Below are 24,802 nucleotides of genomic sequence, written 5' to 3' on the forward strand. Positions count from 1 at the left end.
GGAAGTGGAAAACAAAGTGCATCAGGTTTTGAGGTAACAGATGAAATTAGTTAAAACAGGACATGGTTATTTTAATCCAGGGAGATCAGAAAGAAGCTATGTATTTGGAATAGAACACAACTTGGAGAAAACATTCACGCCAGCTTAGGCATGTCTTGCCATTCCTTCATAGTCACTGCACTCGTATTGGTGAATTCCCTATCTGTCAGCAGTACAGGTGGAAGAAGAAGGTCCATTGCCAGCTTTTCAAGGCAGCTAGAGATGGGAGAATCGCTGTGGCCTTGCCAGTCCTGCCCACATCCTGCAATCCACCTAACTGCAGGGCTGGGATGTGCACCAGCTGGGTTATTACAACTATTCAGATGTGATAGTGAACCTAGTTGTGAGCTGAAGCCGTCAACGTGCTCAGTGTTTAATTGTCTGTCAGCTCCATTTTGTTAACAGTGAGCAGTGTTGGCAGCAGCAGAATTGAAATGAAACTGGTTTCTAGATTATTTTGGAAACCATCGAGAGGGAAACTGCCCTCCAGCCCAGGAGGAGTTGGTGTGACTCTATTACCCAACTATGCTGTTTATCTACTTCACAGTGCGTATGGTGTGATAAGGCCAAAGGAATGTTGGTTAAATTTAAAAGATGAAATGGGAATAAGTAACACATTTTGTTTTGAGTATGCTTTTCATCTTCTGCGGAATATCTTCCTTCCACAAGTGGTAAACCTCAGTTGCTTCTTCTTGAGATCAGCCACATTCACCTAATGAGAGAAATTGAGTTGTATGTCTGCAAATAGCTGTCTAAGGCTACACTGCCCAAGAGGAGGGCAATCCAGCCACAAAATGTATAGAGTGAATGAGAACCTGGGATTGTCATCGAATCGCTGGCTTTGAATGATCTCATAAGTCAACGAGACTGAAACTTAATCCATTTGTTTGCTTTCCGATGAATTCCACCATGCTACAGGGTATTCCATTTTGTGGAGTTGCTGTTCTATTGACAATCCGTTGACTTCTATGTGGGTACAGCGTTATTGACTCAATTCCCTCTAAACTAACATATGTTCCAGCAGCAACTGTGCTTAAATAGTGGTTTGCTGTGAATCATCTTGGATGTTCTGAGGATATGAAAGATATTACCCAGAATTCTCTGACCTTGCCTGTGGCTGGTATTCTTCGGTCCCGCTGCAGTGAATGAAGTTTCGGCTGAGTGCCAAACTCTGTTCTTGCTGGCAGCGTTGGCGGGATTGAACAAATTCAAAGAATTCTGGCCATTATCTAAGCATGACTTCTTTCCAAAGCTCTTCTGACTCAAATTGTGCCTACCACAAGAGCAAAATGCTGTGTCTGCTGGCACCAACCTTTGCAGCAGCTGTTTACTGTAATATGACTTTACTGCCATTGTACCAAGTGCCAGTATAAGCTGAGCCATGATAAGAATGTGCTGAGTAGAGTTGAGGTCATTCTTCACAGGGAAGAGATCATCGAAGAATACCAGCCGCGGGCAAGGTCAAACAATTCTGGGCAATATCTTTCACATCCTCAGAACATCCAAAATGCTTCACAGTTAACTAAAATTAACTATTATTTAAGCATAATAGCTGCTAGAATGTAGGTTATTTTAGAGGGAACTGAGTCAATAATGTCTTGCTCAAAAAGAAGTCATTGATATATCCTATGGCTGCTTTCAGAGTATTGGCAACTTGAGGACAAATTACAGATGTCCTGGCCAATATCAATTCCTAAATCGTATCAAAGCAGATGACCTGGTCATTGTCACATTGTTGTTTGTGGGAGGTGCAGTGTCCTACATTACAAGTGACTAAATTTGCAAAAGGCTTTATTAACTCTAAAGCACTTTGGCACTTCCTGAGGTGATGAAAGATGCTATTTAAATGCAAGTCGGTCTCTTTTTTAATTTGTCAGATTCCAAAAGCCACTATGTAGTTCACAATATGGGTGAGTGTTTGTTCACGTAGAGGAACAGCACATTCATAAATCTTCCGTTTCCAACCCTATTATGTAAATGGGAGTTTCTGAGGATTTGTCATAATAAATAGCAACAACCCCTCTGTTTAAATTGACCGATCCTAAATTTGTTGTTTGTAAGTTTCTAGGTTCCTGTTCTTTCTCGGGAGGGTTCCAGTGACTCATTGCAACCTTGCTGACAGCACAAGGGTGTGGGGGGGTGTGACACCTATGCTGCACCATTATGTCAATGTTTGGATACTCTGGTCTGAATACTCACTCTGACCAAGTTGTGTAGTGTCCAGATTGCATATTTTTGCGTGGGCTACAAGAATGCTGCTGTGGCCCTGAGCAAGTTAATGCAGTGTCTATTCTGACAATCGCCACAGGAGTGATACTTCTGCAGAGCCCAAAGCCTGGAAGCAAAGATCAAATCTTCAGCTTTTCACCTTTGAATATACACACCATGTTTAAAAAATATAAAGAACTTGTATTTTGCTTTCACAACTTGGGATACCTCAAAATGTTTCTTGGCCAATTGAGTACTTTTGGAGTGTATTCACTCTTGAAATGCAGCAGCTAATTTGCACACATCAAGATCCCACAAACAACAATGAAATAAATGACCAGTTAATTTGTCTTCAGTGTTGTTTGAAGGATAAATGTTGGCCAGGAACCAGGGTGAACACCCCTGCTCATTGAACGGTGCCGTGGAATCATTTGCATCTGCCAGAGAGGGTATGCAGGGCCTCAATTCACATCTGAAAGATGGCACCTCCAACAATGCAGCACTCCCTCAGTACTGTGGCACTGAAATGTCAGTGGGGAATGATCACTTCTGCACCTTATGAAGTGAATAGGGAGTAAGGATGTGGAGATTGCTGTTCACATTAGGCTCTGCCACTAATGGTATTTCAGAACCACAGGGAAATGTTTCATTTTCAAGTGCATTTATATGAGTGCAGTTTTTTGTCATTTATAAATTACTGGGTTAACACTTGTTGAGGTACAAATCATATAGCACACAGCTTCTTGTCATATATCTCCTGGTTACAAAATGCATGTTACCAGCCGCAGAATTTGCAGTTGTGTTCCTTTAGCTTCTCTCATTTCTCCTGTGCGTTGTTTGCTTCTGAAATATCTGTGTAGGTTGGTAGCACTTTCACCAGTGAGTCAGAAAGTTTTGGTTTCTCAAGTCTCACTCCACAAAAATCACTGCGGCTATTCCAATGCAGCACTGAGGGAGTTTTCAGGCAAGACATTAAATCACTGCCCTGTCTGCCTTGGGTGAATGTGAAAGGTCCCATGGCCCTTTATCAAAGAAGAGCAGGCGAGTTATCTCTGGTGTCCTGGCCAATAGTTTTCCCCCAATCAACATGATAAAACAGATGATCTGGTCATTATCACATTGCTTTTTGTGGAAGTTTGCTGTGTGAAAATTGGCTGCTGCTTTTTCTTACATTATAACAGTGACCACAACTCAAAGTCACTTCATTGGCTGTAAAGAAACCTATGCTATGGTTGCAAAAGGTGCTATATTAATACAAGCCTTTTTCGGATTTATAAACCACAACCTAGTTTAGAAAGCCTTAGAGACTCAGTCTTGATTAAAACCAAGTAATGTAGACCAATAAGATAGCTCTGTAGGTTGTTGTCACATTTTGTCTACCATCCTGTGAAGTACCTTTGGCTGTTTTACTATGTTAAATGCTCTATGTAAAGTTAGTGTTGATATGAAAGAAGCTGACAAAGTTGGTCTGTTCATCTCTGACAAAACTCTGTAACTGTTAGGGAACACAATGAAGTTTCAAGGAAGACCTGCAGAACCTTTTTCAGCCAACTCTAGAATAAGTTACTGGTGAAGTCACTGCCAGTATCGAGCTGTCACCCATTGTTAGAAACTGCTGTTGTGATATTCATGTCTCATCCTCTGTCCTATTGTAACAGACATCCTAAACTTTAAAAACAAATTCTCAGGAAATGGGAATCATTGATGAGGCTGACAGTTATTGTCTATTGCTGGGTTACACTTGCTATACCACTTCAGACAAAAGGTCATCTACCTGAAACTTTACCTCCGTTTTCTCTCTCCACTGATACTGCCTGACATGCTGAGTATTTCTGATGTTTTTTGTTTTTATTTCAAATTTCCTGCATATTTCACTTTAATGAGATTTGTCTGTACTATTGTGGTATTTGTCACATCTCTAATAAACTGGCAAGTTGATGTTGCACAGTGTGACTGTTAGAATTTCCATTTATTCTAGTCTCTCATCCTTAATGTCCCAAAGTGATTCACTGGTTTAAATTGCAGTCATTTGTTTTGTAGGCAAATGTGGCAACTGATTTTTTTAAATTTTGCACAGCAGAATCCCACAAACAGCAGTAAGAAATAACCAATTAATTTGTGGTTTCTTTTTGAGGTGTTAGTTGAGGGATAATTGTTGGCCTCATGCTGGTAGATATCCCTGTTACATTGAGTAAACAGCTTGGATTCTGCTTCTAAATGCCCTCGCCACTGATCCCTGAAAGAACCTACCTGTCCCTTCCTTTAATGTTGATGCTGCTCTGTGTACAGCTCAACTTATTTCCTGAGTTTCAACTGATTTCAGAAAACCTTTCTTTCCCTTTTATCCCACCAGCACCATTTCCAACACTATCAGCGTGTGTCATTCAAGCTTTCTGCTGTTAGGCACTGTGCCATGCAATTTAATAAAGTCAAAATATATGGCTCCCTTGAGTTTCCACAGAATTGCTACAGCACAGGAGGAGGCCATTTGGCTTGTCGTGTTTGCACTAGTTCTCTGAATGAGCAATGCATCTAGTGCCATTCCCTCACATTCTCGCCATAACCTTGCACATTCTTTCTTTTCAGATAATCCAAATTCTTCTCGAATGCCTTTAATTCCCCTTATCTCTCAGCTCTGTTATTTCATTGAGGAGGCCCAATGAGTTAATCAGATGTAATCGATCTTGTTCATAAAATCCCATGGTTCATATTTCTCTGGTTGCTTCATGAATTTCTACTCCAGGTTGCCCTTATCTACAGCAGAAGTTGGGCCTACACACCTGCACCTTCCAAGTGCATCTTTTTTCATAAATTGGTGCTAAATTTGTCCTTATCTTGTACTCTGATCCCATCTCATTATCCATTGATTCCCAAAATTTATCCATCGGGAATGCTCGATTTATTTTGTTATTTCCTTAACTTAGCTATCTAGTTTTGTATTCTGAGGTTTTCTTCATGAAGGCAGATCCATGTAGGTCGTGAATGTAGCCCAATCCATCACGCAAACCAGCCTCCCATCCATTGATTGTGTCTACACTTTCCGCTGCCTCGGCAAAGCAGCCTGCATAATTAAGGACCCCATGCACCCTGGACATTCTCTCTTCCACCTTCTTCCGTTGGGAAAAAGATACAAAAGTCTGAGATCACATACCAACTGACTCAAGAACAGCTTCTTCCCTGCTGCTTTTGAATGGACCTACCTCGCAATAAGTTGATCTTTCTCTACACCCTAGCCATGACTGTAACACTACATTCTGCACTCCCCTTTCCTTCCCTATGAACGGTATACTTTGTATAGCACGCTAGAAACAATATTTTTCACTCTGTTAATACATGTGACAATAATAAATCAAATCAAAATCTATCACCTTTTGTAGCATTGATCAATATTTAGTGTACAGGTGGAGGAGGGTGTTGGTCTCTTACTGACTGATTGCAAATCGAGCTGCAATAGCCAACACCCTTCAAACACCATCTGAACCAGTATGACAGGCTATTCAGCATTCAGTTACAAACCCAACACACCTTTTTTGGGTTGGGCACTTGATTGTTTACAAACTGACTGAACTGTACAGCAAACAATTCAGCATCTCAATAGCTCTTGCCTGACTTGATTTTCCTTGCACCTAACAATCAGTGGCTGTTATAACAACTATCCTGACTGGCACAAGTATAGAAACATAGAAAAACTACAGCACAAAACAGGCCCGTCGGCCCCACAAGTTGTGCCGAACATATCTCTACCTTTTAGGCCTACCTATAACCCTCCATCCTGTTAAGTCCCAAGTACTCATCCAGGAGTCTCTTAAAAGACCCTATTGAGTTTGCCTCCACCACCACTGACGGCAGCCAATTCCACTCGCCCACCACCCTCTGTGTGAAAAACTTCCCCCTAACATTTCCCCTGTACCTACCCCCCAGCACCTTAAACCTGTGTCCTCTCGTAGCAGCCATTTCCACCCTGGGAAAAAGCCTCTGAGAGTCCTCCCAATCTATGCCTCTCAACATCTTATATACCTCTATTAGGTCTCCTCTCATCCTACATCTCTCCAAGGAGAAAAGACCGAGCTCCCTCAGCCTATCCTCATAAGGCATGCCACTCAATCCAGGCAACATCCTTGTAAATCTCCTCTGCACCCTTTCAATCTTTTCCACATCCTTCCTGTAATGAGGCGACCAGAACAGAGCACAGTACTCCAAGTGGGGTCTGACGAGGGTCTTATATAGCTGCATCATTATCCCCGGACTCCGAAACTCAATCCCTCATTGATAAAGGCCAGCACACCATACGCCTTCTTAACCACCTCCTCCACCTGCGGGGCCAATTTTAGAGTCCTATGGACCCGGACCCCAAGGTCCTTCTGATCCTCTACAGTACTAAGAGTCTTTCCCTTTATATTGTACTCCTTCATCCCATTTGACCTGCCAAAATGGACCACTACGCATTTATCTGGGTTGAAGCCCATCTGCCACTTCTCTGCCCAGTCTTGCATCCTATCTATGTCCCTCTGTAACTTCTGACATCCCTCCAGACTATCCACAACCCCACCAACCTTCGTGTCATCGACAAACTTACCAACCCATCCCTCCACTTCCTCATCCAGGTCCTTTATGAAAATGACAAACAGCAAGGGTCCCAGAACAGATCCCTGGGGCACACCACTGGTGAGCGACCTCCATTTAGAAAAAGACCCATCTATACCCACTCTCTGCCTCCTTTGGGCAAGCCAGTTCTGGATCCACAGGGCAGCAGACCCTTGGATCCCATGCCTTCTCACTTTTTCTAGAAGCCTTGCATGGGGGACCTTATCGAACGCCTTGTTAAAATCCATATAAACCACATCTACCGCTTTCCCTTCGTCAATGTGTTTAGTCACATTTTCTAAGAACTCCACCAGGCTCGTAAGGCACGATCTGCCTTTGACAAAACCAAGCTGAGTATTCTTGAGCATACTGAACCTCTCTAAATGCTCATAAATCTTGTCCCTCAGGATCTTCTCCATCAGCTTACCAACCACTGAGGTTAGACTCACCAGTCAGTAATTTCCTGGGCTATCCCTATTCCCCTTCTTGAAAATAGGAACCACACCCGCAATCCTCCAATCCTCCGGCACCTCTCCCGTCTCCATCGACGACGCAAAGATCATCGCCAGAGGCTCTGCAATCTCTTCCCTCACCTCCCACAGTAACCTGGGGTACATCCCATCCGGACCCGGCAACTTATCTATCTTGATGCCATTCAAAGATTCCAGCACAACCTCTTTGTTAAAGTCCACATACTCAATCTTTTCAGTCCACCGCAAGCCCGCAGTACATCCACCCATGTCCTTCGCCTCTGTGAAAACCAAGGCGAAATACTAATTAAGCACCTCTGCCATTTCTACTGGTTCCGTACAGATTTTCCCGCCTTCACCTTTTATAGGCCCTATTCCTTCACGTCTCATCCTTTTACTCTTCACATATTTATAGAACGCCTTAGGGTTTTCCTTAATCCTACCTACCAAGGCCTTCTCGTGACCCCTTCTGGCTCTCCTAATTTCCTTCTTTGGTCCCTTCCTACAAGCCGTATACTCATCTAGATCCCTATCTTCGCCAAGCTCTCTGAACCTTTTGTACGCTTTCCTTTTCTTCTCGACTCGGTCCCTTCTCATTGATAATTTTGTTGTGTAATATGTAACACTTTCTTTGGTATTCAGTGTAATTGCAGGATTGTTTGATTCCATGGGGTTTGGAATCCTTGGTCCTGATAGTGACTCCACTCTATAATTCTCAGCCATGTACTCAAAGCTATAGATTTTCCCTCTGAATTTGCTGTGGGGCTATTAATAATATGGGATACGTCGATAATGATTTGCACTCACCTAGCAGCTTTTATAATGTATTAAAAACATGCCAAAGCACTTTACAGAAGTGAAAATAACCGAACATCAGCAATGGCGGAAAGAACTGTTAGGGATGACTGAAAGGTCAGGGTAAGAGTTCGGCGACAAGAAGCCTTTTTGAAAGAAGTAAGTGAGGGGTTAGAGGCAGCATTAGATTATGAGGCTGAGATTACTGGAACCAAGGAGAATGCAGCGGAAACCAAAATTGGAAGAGTAAAGGGCATATATTGTCTGAAGTGGGATGCAGAGGTGAGGAGACACTTGTAAACAAAGACTGAAATCATTGCTTTGGCAATGAGAAATTTATGAAGACAGGTGGGACTAGAGGAATGAGACTCTTTCCTGCAGGGTAGTATTGGGTAGTAGAGTTTTGACTAAGCTGTAATTTGTGATGGCCCAGTTGTGATGGTGCGTGTTACAAAATCATTAAGTGATGGGCCAAGATGGAATAGTTGGGTGATCTATAGGGGTTGTCACAGGAACAGGGTCTCCAAGTACTGAGCTTCAGTGAGCACTGAGGCAATAGATATGAAGCTGCAGAATGAAGAGTGGGGGGTGCTGAGCAGATAACAAAAATACTTTTACGTGTTTCAACACCTGTTGATGTCCCAGGGAACTGTACCAGTAATAAATTACTTCTGAAGTGTAGTCATTGCTGTAATGTAGGGAAACGTGGCAAAGGCCCCACAAAACAGCAATGCAATAAATGGTTATTGGTTGAAGAATAAGTACTGGCCAGGGCTCCCCTGCAATTCTTTGATATAATGTCATGTGATCTTGTTGACTTAAGAGGGTAAACAGCCCAGTTTAATGCTTTATCTGAAAAACACTTTAATCAATGCAACATTCCTTCAGTACTCAGAACGCGACTGAAGTGAGAAAATTTTGCTCCCTCATCTAAAGTTTTTAAGTTTATTTATTAGTGTCACAGGTAGGCTTACATTAACATTGCAATTAAGTTACTGTGAAAATCCTCTAGTCACCACACTCCGACGCCTGTTCAGGTACATTGAGGGAGAATTTAGCATGGCCAGTGCACCTAACCAGCAAATCATCTGTCATGCATCTAGGAGAGACTATTGTATTTAAAGGGATACAAAAAAATGGGAGAACCCAATTATGTATGAAATAAGTTTAATTGGTGTGATTTGGTACAGTATTCCCTGGAGAGAGCCCCAATTTATATTCTGACTGTTCAGTGGTTTGTGTTACAGACTTCAACTGACGAAGCCAAGGAGCGACTGTATGAGAGTCTGTTGAGTGAGTGCCGTGATGCCATCCAGGCAGTCCGTGAGGAGCTGAGGGTCGATCCGGTAAGACCAAGAGTGAATCAGAGTGACAAATTAAGTAAACAAAGCTGATGAGCGTCTCCTGTCACTGATTTTAAAAAACTATGTTTTGCTTGGCTTTCAGTTTTGACATAATGTTAAGTCATTCAGCCCCTCAAGGCTGCTCTGTTATTCAACGAGATTGTGGCTGATCTGTACTTCAACTCTTTTTTTCCACATTTACCCCATATTCCTTTATACCCTTACCTAACAGAAGTCTATCTGTCTCTGTCCTGAAAGCTCCCAGTAACCCCATCCCAGCACTCAGCCCTCTGGAGGAGAGAGTTCACATTTCTTACTCCCACTTGTATGAAAAAGTGTTTCCTGATTCTGCTCCTGAAACTTTGCTCCTCGTTCTAATTTAAGATTATGTCCCCTTTTTTGTCACCAGAGGAAACAGTTTCTCTGTAGCTACTACCCTTGGAAATCCTTTAATAATCCGTTCACCTTTCAATCACATATACTCAAGGGAAGCCAAGTTTAAACAACTTATCCTAGGTTAACCCTCCAAATTCGGGTATTGTCCTAGTGAATTTTTTCCACCCTCTTCAAAGCTTCCTTCCCAAGGTAGAAACTGAGAAAATAGGAGCCGTAGTACGCCATTCGGCCCATTGAGCCTATTCCACCATAAAATGTGATCATAGAACTTAGAAAAGCTACAGCACAAACAGGCCCTTCGGCCCACAAGTTGCGCCGAACATGTCCCTACTAGTAGGCTTACCTATAACCCTCTATCTTACTAACTTCCATGAACTTATCCAAAAGTCTCTTAAAAGACCCTATCGAATCTGCCTCCACCACCACTACCGGCAGCCGATTCCACGCACCCACCACCCTCTGAGTGAAAAACTTACCCCTAACATCTCCTCTGTACCTACTCCCCAGCACCCTAAACCTGTAACCTCTTGTGGCAACCATTTCAGCCCTGGGTAAAAGCCTCTGAGAATCCACTCTATCAATACCTCTCATGGCAGATCCTATATCTCAACACCATACTCCCATTCTCTCCCCATGCCACTTGATGCTTTTAGTGTCTAAAAACCTATTTATTTCTTAAATATATGCAGTGACTTGTCTCCACAGTCTTCTGTGGTAGAGAATTCCACTGGTTCACCACCCTCTGAGTGGAGAAATTTCTCATCTCAGTCCTCCCCTGTATCTTGAGATTGTGACCACTTGTTCTAGATCCTTCATCCAGAGGAAACAATATCCCTGCATCCAGCCTGTCCAACCCTGTCAAAATTTTATAGGTTTCAATTAGATGCCTTCTCATTCTTCTAAATGTCAGTGAATGCAGACTTAACCGATCCAATCTCCCCTCATCCGACAATCCTGCCATCACCGAAATCAAGTGTAGTGAACCATTGTTGCACCCCCTCTATGGCAAGTATATCCATTCTTCGATAAGGAGACCAAAACTGCACACAATACTCGGGTGTGGTTTCCTTACTGCTATCCAATTTTCAATTCATGCCAATATATTACCCCAATTCTACGCACTTTAATTTTGCACACTAACCCTTTAGTGAGACCTTATCAAAAGCTTTTTGAAAATCCAAATACACCATATCCATTAGTTTACCCTTATCTATACTAGTTACATCCACAGAAAACTCCAGTAGGTTTGTCAACATGATTTCCTTTGTCTAATCCCATTGATATTTTCTAAGTATCCTGTTGCTTTATAATGGACTCGTAACATTTTCTCTACAATTAAACTTAGAAATATAAAAACATAGAAACTAGAAGCTGGAGAAGGCCATTTGGCCCTTCGAGCCTGCTCCGTCATTCATTTTGATCATGGTTGATCATCGAATTCAATATCTTGATTTCCCCCCATATCCCTTGATCCCTTTAGCCCCAAGAGCTATATCTAATTTCTTCTTGAAATCTGTTAACGTTTTGGCCTCAACTACATTCTGTGGTAGTGAATTCCACGCATTTACCACGCTCTGGGTGAAGTAATTTTTCCTCATCTCCGTTCTAAAAGTTTTATCCCTTATCCTCAAACATTCTTTCTGAATCTACCCTGTCTGACCCTGTTAGAATTTTATAAGTTTCTATGACGTTCCTTCTTACTTTTCTAAACTATGAATATAATCCTAACCGACAGACCTGCCATCCCGGGGATCAGCCTAGTAAACCTTCGCTGTACTCCCTCTATAGCAAGGACATCCTTCCTCAGATAAGGACACCAAAACTGCGCACAATACTGCAGGAGTGGCCTCACCCAACGCCCTGTACAATTGCAGCAAAACATCCCTATCCCTATATTCAAATCCTCTCGCTATGAAAGCCATTTGCCTTCTTCACTGCCCGTTGACTTTTTAAAAAAAGTTTAGTTATTAGTTTCACTAGTAGACTTACATTAACACTGCAATGAAGTTACTGTGAAAATTCCCTAGTTGCCACACTCCGCCTGTTCAGGTACACTGAGGGAGAATTTAGCATGGCCAATGCACCTAATCAGCACATCTTTCGGACTGTGGGAGGAAACCAGAGCAGTCAGAGGAAATCCATGCAGACACATGGAGGATGTGCCGACTCCACACAGACAGTGACCCAAGCTGGGAATTGAACCCAGGTTCTTGGCGCTATGAGACAGCAGTGCTAACAACTCTGCCACTGTGCCTCAAGGTCTTGTTGAGTATCCACCTCTCTGTTTATACCCATTCAAGTAATAACCTGTCTTCCTATTATTGCTACCAAAATGGCTAATCTCACATTTATCCACATTGTACTGCATATGCCCACACACTCAGCCTATCCAAATCATGCTGGAGCATTGCTGCATCCTCCTCACAGCTCACCTTCCACCTAACTTTGTACCATCTCCAAATTTGGAGATAATACATTCAGCTCCCTCTTCCAAATCATTAATATATAAAGTGAACAGTTGGGGTCCTAGCACAGATTCCTACGGAACCCCACTAGTCACTGAGAAAGTGCCAATCAGAGAAAGACTTATTTATGCCAACTCTTTGCTTCTTATCTGCTAACCAGCTTTCTATCCATGTCAAGACATTATCATGTGCTTTAACTTTACATAGTAGTCTGTTATGTGAGACCTTGTCGAAAGCCTTCTGAAAGTTTAAATAAACCACATCCACTGGTTCTCCTCAGTCAACTCTACTAGTTACATCCTCAAAGAATTCCAATAGATTCGTCAAGCACGATTTCCCTTTTTGTAAATCCATCCTGACTTTGTCTGATTATACCACTGCCTTCCAAATGCTGAGTTATGAAATCCTTGATAATGGACTCTAGCAACTTCCCCAGTACTGACATTAGTCTCACTGGTCTATGATTCCCTGTTTTCTCTCTACTTCCCTTTTTGAATAGCGGGCTTACATTAGCTACCCTCCAATCTATTCCTAAGAATCCAAAGAGTCCAAAGAATTTTGGAAAAAACCCACGATGGATCTACTATTTCCAGGGCCACTTCCTTTAGTACTCTGAGATGAAGATTATCAGGACCTGGAGATTTAGTCACCTTCAATCCCATCAATTTCCCCAAACCATTTCTGTACTAATGCTGACTTCCTTCAGCACCTCACTAAAACTTGTTTCTCTCAGAACTTCTGGTACATTATTCATGTCTTCCCTTGTGAAAGCTGAAGCAAAGTAAGAATTTAATTCCTCGGCCATTTCTTTATTCCCCATTATCACTGTTAGACTAACCAGTCTGTAATTCCCTGTTTTCACCCTCCTTTTTAAATAGTGGGGTTACATTGATACATTTGCCACTCTCTAATCTACAGGAATTTTCCAGAATCTACAGAGTTTTGGAAGGTAACCAACGGACCCACTTTCTCCTTGGATACCTCCCTTAGTACTGGGGGATGTAGATTATTAGGCCCTAGGGATTTATCAGCTTTCAGCCCCATTTATTTCTCCAGCTTTTGTTTTACTAATGATGATTTAATTATGGTCACTCTTCCCTAAAAGTTTAACAGGTTATTATTTAACCCCTTTTCATTGCACAATACCAAAGCTAGTTTGTTCCCCAGTTGGTTCCTCAACATTCTGGTCCAAAAGAAATCCTGTGACACACTTAATCTGCCACAGTTTTGTTGCTAATTTGGTTTGTTCCATCGATATGCAGATTAAAGTCACCCATGATTACTGAAGTACCCTTATGACATGCATCTCAAGTTTCCTGTTTAATGCGGTCCCTGACCTTACCACAACAGTTTGGAGGCCTTTAGACAACTGCCACTAAGGTTTTCTGCCTCTGCATCTTAGCTCCACACCGATTCTTCATCTAGATGTTCTGAACCAATATCCTTTCTAATTATTGCACTGATTTCATCTTTCTACTAACAACGCCACCCCATCTCCTTTTCCTTTTTGCCTCTTTGTCCTAAATATTTAATATTCTTGGATAGTTCGTTCCCAGGATTGGTCACCCTGCAGCCATGCTTCCAAAATCACAATCATATCGTATCCATTTACAATTACATGCGCTGTTAATTTGTCTACCTTGTACCTTATTGTGAATGCTCTTGCATTCAGATACAGTACCTTTAGGTTTGTCCTTTTAATGCTTTTACGTATTTATTTTGTACTATGGCCCTGTTTGCTACTAGTCCTCATTTCCTTTGACTTCTACTTTTGCTTTTTACCTTTGTATCTTTCAGTTCTATCTTTCTTTCCCTCATGTATGTCTCGCTGCTCCCATACCCTGCCACTCTAGTTTACTAGTGAGTAACAGTACTAGTGAGAGTATTGGTCCAGATCTTGCCTGGGTGTGACCTGTCCAGCTTGTACAAGTCCAAACTTCACTAGAATCAGTCCCAGTGCCTCAGGATTTAAATCTCTTCCTCCTACACCATCTCTCCAGCCAACCATTCATCGGGTCTATTATCCTAGTCCTGACCTCACTCGCACATGGCACTGGAAGTAATTCTGAGATGACTATCTTGAGGTGTCCTGCCTTTTAATTTATTTCCTAGCTCCCTATGCTGTACTTGGAGTACCTCCTCTCTTTCCTATGTCGTTGGTATCGACATGGACAATGACCACTGACTGTCCTGCAACCAATCAGTGACATCCTTGACCCTGGTAACAGGGTCGCAGCATACCATCCTGGTGTCACGTCTGTGGCTGCAGCAACGTCTTTCTGTTCCCTTACAATAAAATCCCCTATTCTTCTGGCTCTGCTGTTCTTTTTTTCACATCCCGCCCCTGTGCATCTGAGCCACTGGTGGTGCCATGGACTTGGCTCTTGCTTTATTCCCCTGAGTAATCATCTCCCCCAGTACTATCAAAATGGGAAATCTGTTAGAGAGGGAGATGTACCAGGGGAGTCCTGCACTACTTGCCATAAGACCAGAAGATGTGGAAGCAGAAATAGGCCATTTGGCCCATCAAGTCTGCTCTGTCGTTCAATGAGATCATGACTAATCTGATATGATAATCCTCAACTCCACATTCTTACTTTATCCCCACAACCCTTGATTCCTTTACTGATTAATAATCTGCCTATCTCAACATTGATCAATGCTTTTACCTGTTTGGCAGTCACCCATTTCTTTTCTGCCTGTGCACTATTTACCTCACCCTACTATTCAGAAAGCTCTCAGCTTTAAAAATGCTCAACAGTGACTCCAGCCACTGCTCCAGATATGAAATTCGGATTTCAAGTAACTGCAGCTGGCGACACTTCTTGCGAGAATGGTGACATGTGGTGACATGTCCATGACTTGCCACGTCACACAGGAGGACCACTCCATGTGGTCGAGTTGCCAAGCCATGTCTTAGCCTTCAATTATCCCCTTTTACGTTTACTTCTTACGTTTTTAAAGAATATTAAATATACTTGGGATATTACCTTACTCCTTGTGCTTTAACCACTAATTAATCTAACCTAAAGACCAATTTCTACTTTTAAAAACTGTACAGTAGAAATACTCACCTGGTCCTAGTTACCAAGGCTGCTGCTGTACTTGCACTGGCTCTCAGTGCCATTCAATGAACTTGTGTTTCTCCAGCGCTATCACTGTTGGATGTTTTCAAAAGAACACCCTTCTTGTGCAGCTTTTATTTATTTTTATCTGCCCGCTCCTCTAGATTCTGATAACTGCCTGTTACAGGGTCCTCCTCTCGTCCTGTGGGTGCTACTGGCAGCCTGTCCCTGGGTCCTCCTCTCACCCTCTGTAGGTGCTGGAGACTGCCTTGCTCAGTGACCTCCTCTCACCCTCTCGGAGTTGCTGGCAGCCTACCCAGATTCCTCCTCCTCACACTATCCTAAAGCTGCTGCTAACATTCTGGCATGGAGACACCCTCTAGCACTCATCTCTTTGTGGTATCCAAAACTAAACACAGTACTCCAGAATCTGACTACGACTGTATACAAAATTGATGCTCTAGGCTTCGAGTACTGATTCGCACAGCAAGTGCTTATCTGGGCTGTGACATGAAACTTAAAGTAGGGCAGGAGTTTCTGAGATTTGCAGATCTCATGGATTTGTGTACCATGGGGCTCATGGGTCAGTGTGCAAAGAGTCAATCCCCTTCCAGTTCCATTTTGTGTTATCAGTCTTGGTGTGGTCATCATATGAGTACAATAATTGACCTTGGAGCCTCTTGGTCAGGGAGCGGAAAATCAGTGGAATTTCTGCTTCTAATCACAATGTATTTATTTGCACATTGGGTGACACAGAAGGTTATGATGCATGCTGCAGTAGAAGAGCTCCCTATAATTCATATTTAAACAGTGGTGAACCGGAGAAGATGTTGGAGGGTGTATAGTATGAAACCATTTTGAGCAAGGGTTCAGTGTCTGTCCGGAATGGGATGGGTAAGAATGATGACAAATTAGATGTGGCAGAGTTGAATATTTGGCTATTTCAGTATGTAGGTGAATTGAGTGAAAGCAGCAACCCCATTGAGAGACAAGAAGATGGAGCATAGGTAGCCTGAGTTGCGGGGTGGACAAGAAAGAAAATTATTTACTGGGCATGTCAAAGGGCATATCAGTCATAACATTGCTACCTGTTCATTTGCTGTTTGTTCAGGCACAGAAGCAGCGGGAGCGATCACTGGAACCTGATTCAGGAAAGGTGTCCACTCTGCAATATCTCCACAGGTATGTGCCTGCTCGTAATCCAAAGCAAAACTTTCCCAAAGGTTTATCTGTTTCAAGCAATGAGGAGCTGAGCTACACAGTCTAGAACCTTTCATATCGAGTTAGCTGATTATATCCGGAGTTTGCACGATCTCCCCATGTCTGCAAGGGTTTCCTCCGGGTGCTTCGGTTTCCTCCCACAGTCCAAAGATGTGCAAGTTGGCCGTGATAAATTGCCCCTTGGTGTCAGGGGATTAGTGGGGTAAATAAGTGGGGGGTTACAGGAATAGGGCCTGGGTGGGATTGTTGTCGGTGCAGGGTTGATAGGCTGAATGGCCTCCTTCTGCATTGCAGGGATTCTATGATCTAAAGTAGAAATTCAGTTCTAACATTTTCTTTTATTAGTTTGAGCCTGTGTCCTTGTGTGTTTCTCTCGTGGATTAACTTTTCCATATCATTATCCTCTTCCATAAAGTAATTTTTCTTAATGGCTGCTTTCCTGGTGAGACAAAGATCAAAGAAAAGTATAGCACAGGAACAGGCCCTTCGGCCCTCCAAGCCTGTGCCGATCATGATGCCCTAACTAAACTAAAAAAATACCTTCTGCCCTTACTCGGACCATATCCCCATTCATGTACCCATCCAGATGCCTCTTAAATGTCGCTAATATGCCTGCTTCCACTGTCACCTCCGGCAGTGCGTTCCAGGCATCGACCACTCTGTGTGAAAAACTTTCCCCTCACATCTCCCTTAAACTTCCCCCCCTCTCACCTTGAACCTATGCCCCCTTGTAATTGACACTTCCACCCTGGGAAAAAGCCTCCTACTATCCACCCTGCCTATGCCTCTCATAATTTTGTAGACCTCTATCACGTCTCCCCATATCCTCCGTCTTTCCAGTGAAAATAATCCTAGTTTTTTCAACCTCTCCTCATAGTCAACACCCTCGAGACCAGGCACCATCCTGGTGAACCTTCTTTGCACTTTCTCCAAAGCTTCCACATCCTTCAGGTAGTGTGGTGACCAGAACTGCATGCAATACTCCAAATGCGGCCTAACCAAGGTTTTATATAGCTGCAACATGATTTCCCAACCCTTGTAATCAATGCCCCAGCCAATGAAGGTAAGAATGCCATATGCCTTCTTAATCATTTTGGCCATTTCCCAAAGGTGTTGCCACTTTTAAGGAACTGTGGACATGCGCGCCCAGATCCCTCTCTACGTTAATGAGACAGCCTGGCCTCTTGTGTCAGCACCTTGATTGAAGAGTTGGGGAGACGAGTTCTTGATTTGATTTATTATTGTCACATGTATTAACATACAGTAAAAGGTATTGTTTTTTGCGTGCTATGCAGACAAAGCATACCGTTCATAGAGAAGGAAAGGAGAGAGTGCAGAATGTAGTGTTACATTTCTAGGGTGTAGAGAAAGTTCAATTTAATGCAAGGTCGGTCCATTCAAAAGTCTGATGACAGCAGGGAAGAAGCTGAAAGTGAGGCTAATGCTGTAACGAGATCTTCAAAATGGCAGCAGGTGATGATAATGAGTATCCCAAGTGACCAACCCTAAAATAAAGCTCACTACAGGATTCATGTTGGTGTTTAGTGGGCTGAATCCTGAAATGGAGTTTTCTCTGGTAATCCAGAAACAATAAAAGACCATCCAACCCAATTCTTAAGTGACTGCAAGGAGAGAGGGGGGTGAGCTGCTTTACAGTGAGTTGAGATTGAATAAATTATATTCTTTAAGAACAGGAAACCCGCAAGCTTCTTTCATTCAATTAGATCATGGCTAATCTGTATCTTAATTCTAATTACCCAATAAATTTCTAACCAACCTGTTTTAAAAGTTCCAGTTGTCCCACAAGAGGAAATAGTTTCTCAGTCTAGCCAATGCTTTTAACTTAAGCATATTCTTTACTAAGAGTTTGAAAGGGGCTTTGTTAGGCTATAGACGATCATATACTCATTATTGCTTGGACCCACACAGTTACCTTACATACATCAAGCTTTCCACGGCGATAAAACGCAACGTTGCTATGGCTGAAGCTTTGCAGAAGCAGCTGAGTGAGCCAGTGCAAGACGAGGGCAAGCGTGTGCTGCGGCCGCAAGACCTGATCCGATTGTATGACATCATCCTGCAGGTAAGGGGCTCGACGGCAGAGAGATCTGTGGTAGTGGTTTGTTTTCTTGTAGAACCATACCGTTCCCAGCATGTTTCCTTTCCTGTACAGTTGGTTGTTCCTTTAAATCTGAGCTGTTACAGTCTGCACTGAAATAACACGGTCTGAAATGTTGAGCTATAACAGGAACTGTCAACAGGGTGGGGAAGAGATTAGGGCATCCTGCTTGTGGAGAATAAGTAACATAGGTTGGTTGGGTTTAACCTTGTCTACGTGCTCTGAATTCATTGTAATTCATATAAAAGGTACAACATCTAGCTGTTTCAGTATAGCCTCCACACACCACTCTGCGTAGTCTGGGTCTGGGACAAGTATAACAGTTTGCTGTCCCATGTACCATGGCATCATTGTGAGTCACATGATCTCATGTTGGACTAATAGATGCAGCCATGCTATGCTTCACAACTGCATGGGGGAAATAGTTCACCTTGTGCTGCACAGTGGTTAGCACTGCTGCCTCACAACGCCAGGGATCCGGTTCGATTCCCATCTTGGGTGACTATATGGAGTTTGCATGTTCTCCCTGTGTCTGCATGGGTTTCCTCCGAGTGCTCGAGTTTCCTCCCACATTCCAAAGATGTGCGGGTTAGGTTGATTGGACACTTAGTGTCAGGGGGTTAGTGGGGTAAATACGTGAGGTTACAGGGATAGGACCTGGGTGGGATTGTTGTCGGTGCATGCTCGATGGGCCGAATGACCTCCTTCTGCACTGTAGGGATTCTATAATCATTTCACAAGACTGCAGAGTTCGAAGTTCATTTCACCACGTATTGTAGTAAGTGCGACTGGATAGCGGTACATCTCAGTTATAATCCTGGCAACTAAGGCTTTTTACCACCCCAGCTGCCACACACATTATCCCTATTCATTGTTCTTTCCCCAGCCTGTGTATGTTGCGCCAATGGGCAGCACGGTGGCACAGTGGTTAGCACTGCTGCCTCAGTGCCAGGGACCTGGGTTTGATTCCTGGCTTGAGTTGCTGTGTGGAGTTTGCACATTCTCCCCATGTCTGCATGGGTTTCCTCCGGGTGCTCCAGTTTCCTCCCACAGTCCGAAAGACGTGCTGACCTGAACAGGCGCCGGAGTGTGACGACTAGGGGATTCAGCAATAAAGGTACTGGGGTAGGTAACACTGTTCCTCATCCTCATGTAACCTGTCACCCAACTTGTCCAAAAAAGATTCAAAAATGGACTAACCCGTCCGGGCATTCTGGCCAACACGATAAGGAAGAGCATCTCTGACCTATACTTAGAAGTGTTTTCGTGATGTCTGCATTTTCCTGAAGGGAATGTAGGGAAAACACTTCTACCGAAAGAAGAGAGATTTGTATTTTATTTGGGACTCCACAATTTTAGTGGGAGTTGAGAGGCCATGGGGAGAGTGAAAGACAGTATGAGAGCCATACAGAATGGGAAGGATACAGAAAAGACAGCACTAAGGAAGGAAGAGACTTGCAGAGTAGGAGAAGAAAAAGTCAGGCTGAGCAAGTCAGAACCATTCATTTCTGTCTGTAGGTAACTAAGGAGATCAGCTAGTACGCTACCTAACTGTTTTGAATGGTGCCTGTTTTTAGGTAGTACCAACTCCAGATTGTTGGCACCGGCCATGAGCACTTAAATATACTTTTCTTTTCCTGCTGGCTCATGTTTTAAATGCAGCTTCAAAGATCCAGTACAGTCAGGGGTGGGAATTGCATCCACAGTGCAGTGTGCACTCTGAGGCAAGAACTCACAGGTCTGGGTACTGGGAGAGGTCACCATGCCCTGCTATAAATGTGGTTCCTGGGCAATGTTCTTTTAAGCTGCCTCACAACAATCTGAAAGTCTCTTGCAGGCCAAGCACAATTGACCCCTTTAAGTTATTGTATACGTGCAACTGCAACAAAAGGTTTAAGGGGGCAACCAAATTGTTTACGCACATCCAAAACAGTTAGATGGAGTGTTGGTCTTGGAAACTAACCAAACAATAGCAGTGTCCCTGAGGCCAATGCCTGTGCTGAGGACTATGCGCAGCATTCCTGGGCGGGAGGGTTCTGACTACCCGTGGGCTGAACCAAAGTAAGGTGTGAATGTTGTAACTGAGTTTCTAACACTGGACATTGTGTTAATGCACAGAATCTATCGGAGCTGCCCCAACTATCGGGATTGGAGGATGATAAAACCTTCCAGGCAGAGGTGGAGCTGAAGACGTTGGTTTACAAGGCCTACAGGTAGGGATGGAGAAGTATGAGTTCATTCTTAGCCTTTTCCATTAGACAACTGTTACTGTGGATCCACAGTTTCCTCCTCTTGCTCAGTTGAAGACAATGGCACTCCTGTCAGTCTTCAATCCAAGTCATCATTCTTCACCTGAGAACCATGGCAATGAGATGTTTTGGTGTCCAGCCTGATATCATCCTCCCAAAATGTGCATACTTTCCATAATTTGGGCAAGCTACCAGATGAAGACTGGTTTTTGTGGAACTGCTCTAGAATGAGTCAGTCAGCCCTTTAGGAAAGCCGATTGAAAGAGAAAATTATGTGAACTGATCATCTAGTGAAATAGTTGCAGGATGATGGCATTGGCACAACAGGGAATACACACTTAAGTTTGTCCACAATCTGCTGTCTTCATGACACTGACAACATGTGTCAATACTTGCTTAGATGGCTAACGGATTATCAGCTGAAATCATACTAACTAAGAGATGCTGTCTATATGGATAACATGGGCCAAATGCAGTGGAATTTGCTTGTACTGTGTTTTACTTCCAAATAGCTTGCACCCAAAACAAAAATCAACTTCCAAAGTGTTTCCTGTTGTCATACAAAAGAACAAAAGAAAATTACAGTACAGGACCAGGCCCTTCGGCCTTCCAAGCCTGCACCGACCATGCTGCCTGACTTAACTAAAACCCCCTACCCTTCCGGGGACCATAACCCTCTATTCCCATCCTATTCATGTACTTGTCAAGACGCCCTTTAAAAGTCACTACCGTATCCACTTCCACTACCTCCCCCAGCAATGAGTTCCAGGCACCCACTACTCTCTGTGTAAAATATCTGCCTCGTACATCTCCTTTAAACCTTGCCCCTCGCACCTTAAACCTATGCCCCCCAGTAATTGACTCTTCCACCCTCGGAAAAAGCTTCTGATTATCCACTCTGTCCATGCCTCTCATAATCTTGGAGACATCTATCAGGTCTCCCCTCAACCTCCGTCACTCCAGTGAGAACAAACCAAGTTTCTCCAACTTCTCCTCATAGCTAATGCCCTCCATACCAGGCAACATCCTGGTAAATCTTTTCTGTACCCTCTCCAAAGCCTCCACATCCTTCTGGTAGTGTGGCGACCAGAATTGAACACTATATTCCAAGTGTGGCCTAACTAAGGTTCTATAAAGCTGCAACATGACTTGCCAATTTTTAAACTCAATACCCCGGCTGATGAAGGCAAGCATACCGTATGCCTTCTTGACTACCTTCTCCACTTGCATTGCCACTTTCAGTGACCTGTGTACCTGTACACCCAGATTCCTTTGCCTATCAGCACTCTTAAGTGTCCTGCCATTTACTGTATATTTCCTATCTGTATTAGACTTTCCAAAATGCATTACGTCACATTTGTCCGGATTAAACTCCATCTGCCATCTCTCCACCCAAGTCTCCAACTGATCTATATCCTGCTGTATCCTCTGATGGTCCTCATCGCTATCCGCAAATCCACCAACCTTTGTGTCGTCCGCAAACTTACTAATCAATCCAGTTACATTTTCCTCCAAACAGCAAAGGTCCCAGCACTGATCCCTGAGGAACACCACTTGTCACAGCCCTCCATTCAGAAACGCACCCTTCCACTGCTGCTCTCTGTCTTCTAACATGTCCTAACAATGCTAGGGGTTGTAGGTTTTAAACAAAATGAAAAGATGTGGCTTGTACACACAGATTCAAAATAGCACGCAACAGGTTTATTGAAAGAGATGTTACCCGTTCAGAGTACAATCTGAAACTAAAAACAAGATCCTCTGAAACACCCCAATAGCATCACTGTCAGATCATATGACTGGCTCTTAAAGCAATCATGCAGCTGCTTAAATATAAAACATCTGTGAGCGTTGTTTACAAAGTATCTTTGACAGCAGAATGGATAAGACTACAAAACTAGCATTCCCCTATCACTTAGGGAATGATTGATATCAAGTTACGCCAGATAGCAGACTAAACTATAGAGCAACCATTTTTATGGATAGCTCTAACAACAAGTTGTTCAAGTCATTTCCAGTAATGTTTCACTGATCCATTCGCACCATTAATAATTTGGTTCAGTCGATTGCGTTTCTTTGGCTTTTCCTGCACATTGTTTAAGCAAATCCTGAGCAAGAGCGTGAACATGCTTTCAGTGAATCTTTTAGGATTAGGTAGGTCTTCCTACCGAGGGAGCTGCAACACGCTTCCGTTTGTTGCAGCCAGATCAGAACCATAGCTAACTTGTACATCTAAATTTTTAATCCTTTTAGCAGTTGACTTTTGAGACAGTGACACTTTACTGAGAATAATGAGCACCCAGTGCCATAAAACACACAAAGGGATGGCCATAACAGCCTACAGTGTCTGTCAAATACCCTCTATGCAAGCACTATTCTAATTGGCTGCATTAGTGAGACCACTGTTCCCAACCAGAAGTCCCCGTCAATCACTCCAGGAGACTGCACTGCACAAGTCACAGATTGATTGTGTACACAGAATTTGTATGTAAATACCCTCCACTCACTGCAGATTTCTGGAGAAATAATTAATTTGTATTTGCTGATTAAAATCACTTCTCACACACTTTTTTATATACTCTTCGGCCTATCGTGTCTGCACCAGACATCAAGCACCTACCTGTTCTAATCCCATTTTTGAGCACTTGGTCCACAGCCTTGTATGCTGTGACATTTCAAGTGCTTATCTAAATACTTATTAAATGTTGTGAGGGTTCCTGCCTGTGCCACCCTATCAGGCGGTGAGTTCCAGATTCCCACCAGCCTCTGGATGAAAATGTTTGTCCTCACATCCCCTATAAACCTCCTGCTCCTTCACTTAAATCTATGCCCCCTGGTTATTGACCCCTCTGCTAAGGGGAAATGTTCCTTCCTATCCTCCCTATCTATGCCCCTCATAATCTTGTACACCTCAATCAAGTCCCCCCTCAGCTTCTGTGCTGCTAGGAAAACAGCACCTCCATATCCAGTCTGTGTTGATAGCAGATACAGTAGCAACGTTTAAGAAGCATCTTGACAGAAACACGAATAGGCAGGGAATAGAGGGATACAGGCTGCATAGAGGCCAAAGGTCCCCAGTTTAGAAAGGTGCCATGTGTCAGCATGCCCTCACCCTGCGCTCTCTCTCTCTCTCTCTAATCTCCAGCCCCACCATCCTCCAAGAGATCCCTCTTCATCTAATTCCGCTCCAGAATCCCAGATTTTAATCCCTCCTCCGTAGGTGGCTGTACTTTCTGTTGCCTGGGCCCTAAACTCTGGAATTTCTTCACTAAATGTCTCTGCTCTCTACTTTTCCTTCCTCTAAGATGCTCTTTGCCCAAGCTTTTCCTAGCAGCACCTTATAGGACTCATGTCAAAGTTTGCTGCATAATGCTCCTGTGAAGTGCCTTGGAATCTTTTGTTATGTTAAAAGCACTATATAAATTCAAGTTCTTGCTATTGTAAATAGGTTTTGTTTGCTTTGCTTATTTGCTGTAAGCCCTGCCCCAAGTCCCAGCCTGCCTCCAATCTTAATTAGACGATATAGTTGCACAGTAACTCAGAAATGGATGTTAATTGTTTCTAACACTTGTGCGCTTAGTGGTTTGTTTACCCATGCATGCTATCTGTTAGTAATAAACCATATTGGCTTGGCTGCATTTCACTCAGACAGGAGTGGCGTCTAAATTCCAAGCTTTCCATTTTAAGAGTGGAATCTTCAATACACCTGTGCTTCGAAACTTCAGAGATGAAGCTTAAAACTAAAACCCCGTTTCTATCACACTGATCTTGGAGAGCAGACCTCCGGGCGTTCCAATTCACTAACTAACAGGATATTTGCACAGCAGCCAGCTGAGTAACAGAAACAAGTG

General features: G+C 43.2%; 1 protein-coding gene across 1 annotated transcript in view; it reads left to right on the plus strand.

The window, feature by feature from the left end:
• srp68 (signal recognition particle 68) overlaps nucleotides 1-24,802 on the plus strand; it is a 52,553-nt gene that overhangs the window by 18,284 nt on the left and 9,467 nt on the right. The window contains exons 9-12 of the mRNA XM_078225301.1: nucleotides 9,344-9,442; nucleotides 16,477-16,547; nucleotides 18,516-18,669; nucleotides 20,824-20,918. Of these exons, the coding sequence (XP_078081427.1) occupies nucleotides 9,344-9,442; nucleotides 16,477-16,547; nucleotides 18,516-18,669; nucleotides 20,824-20,918 (419 nt within the window). The remainder of the gene's footprint in view (nucleotides 1-9,343; nucleotides 9,443-16,476; nucleotides 16,548-18,515; nucleotides 18,670-20,823; nucleotides 20,919-24,802) is intronic.

Source organism: Mustelus asterias, chromosome 12, assembly GCF_964213995.1.
Source record: "Mustelus asterias chromosome 12, sMusAst1.hap1.1, whole genome shotgun sequence".
In the NCBI taxonomy this organism is placed as follows: domain Eukaryota; kingdom Metazoa; phylum Chordata; class Chondrichthyes; order Carcharhiniformes; family Triakidae; genus Mustelus; species Mustelus asterias.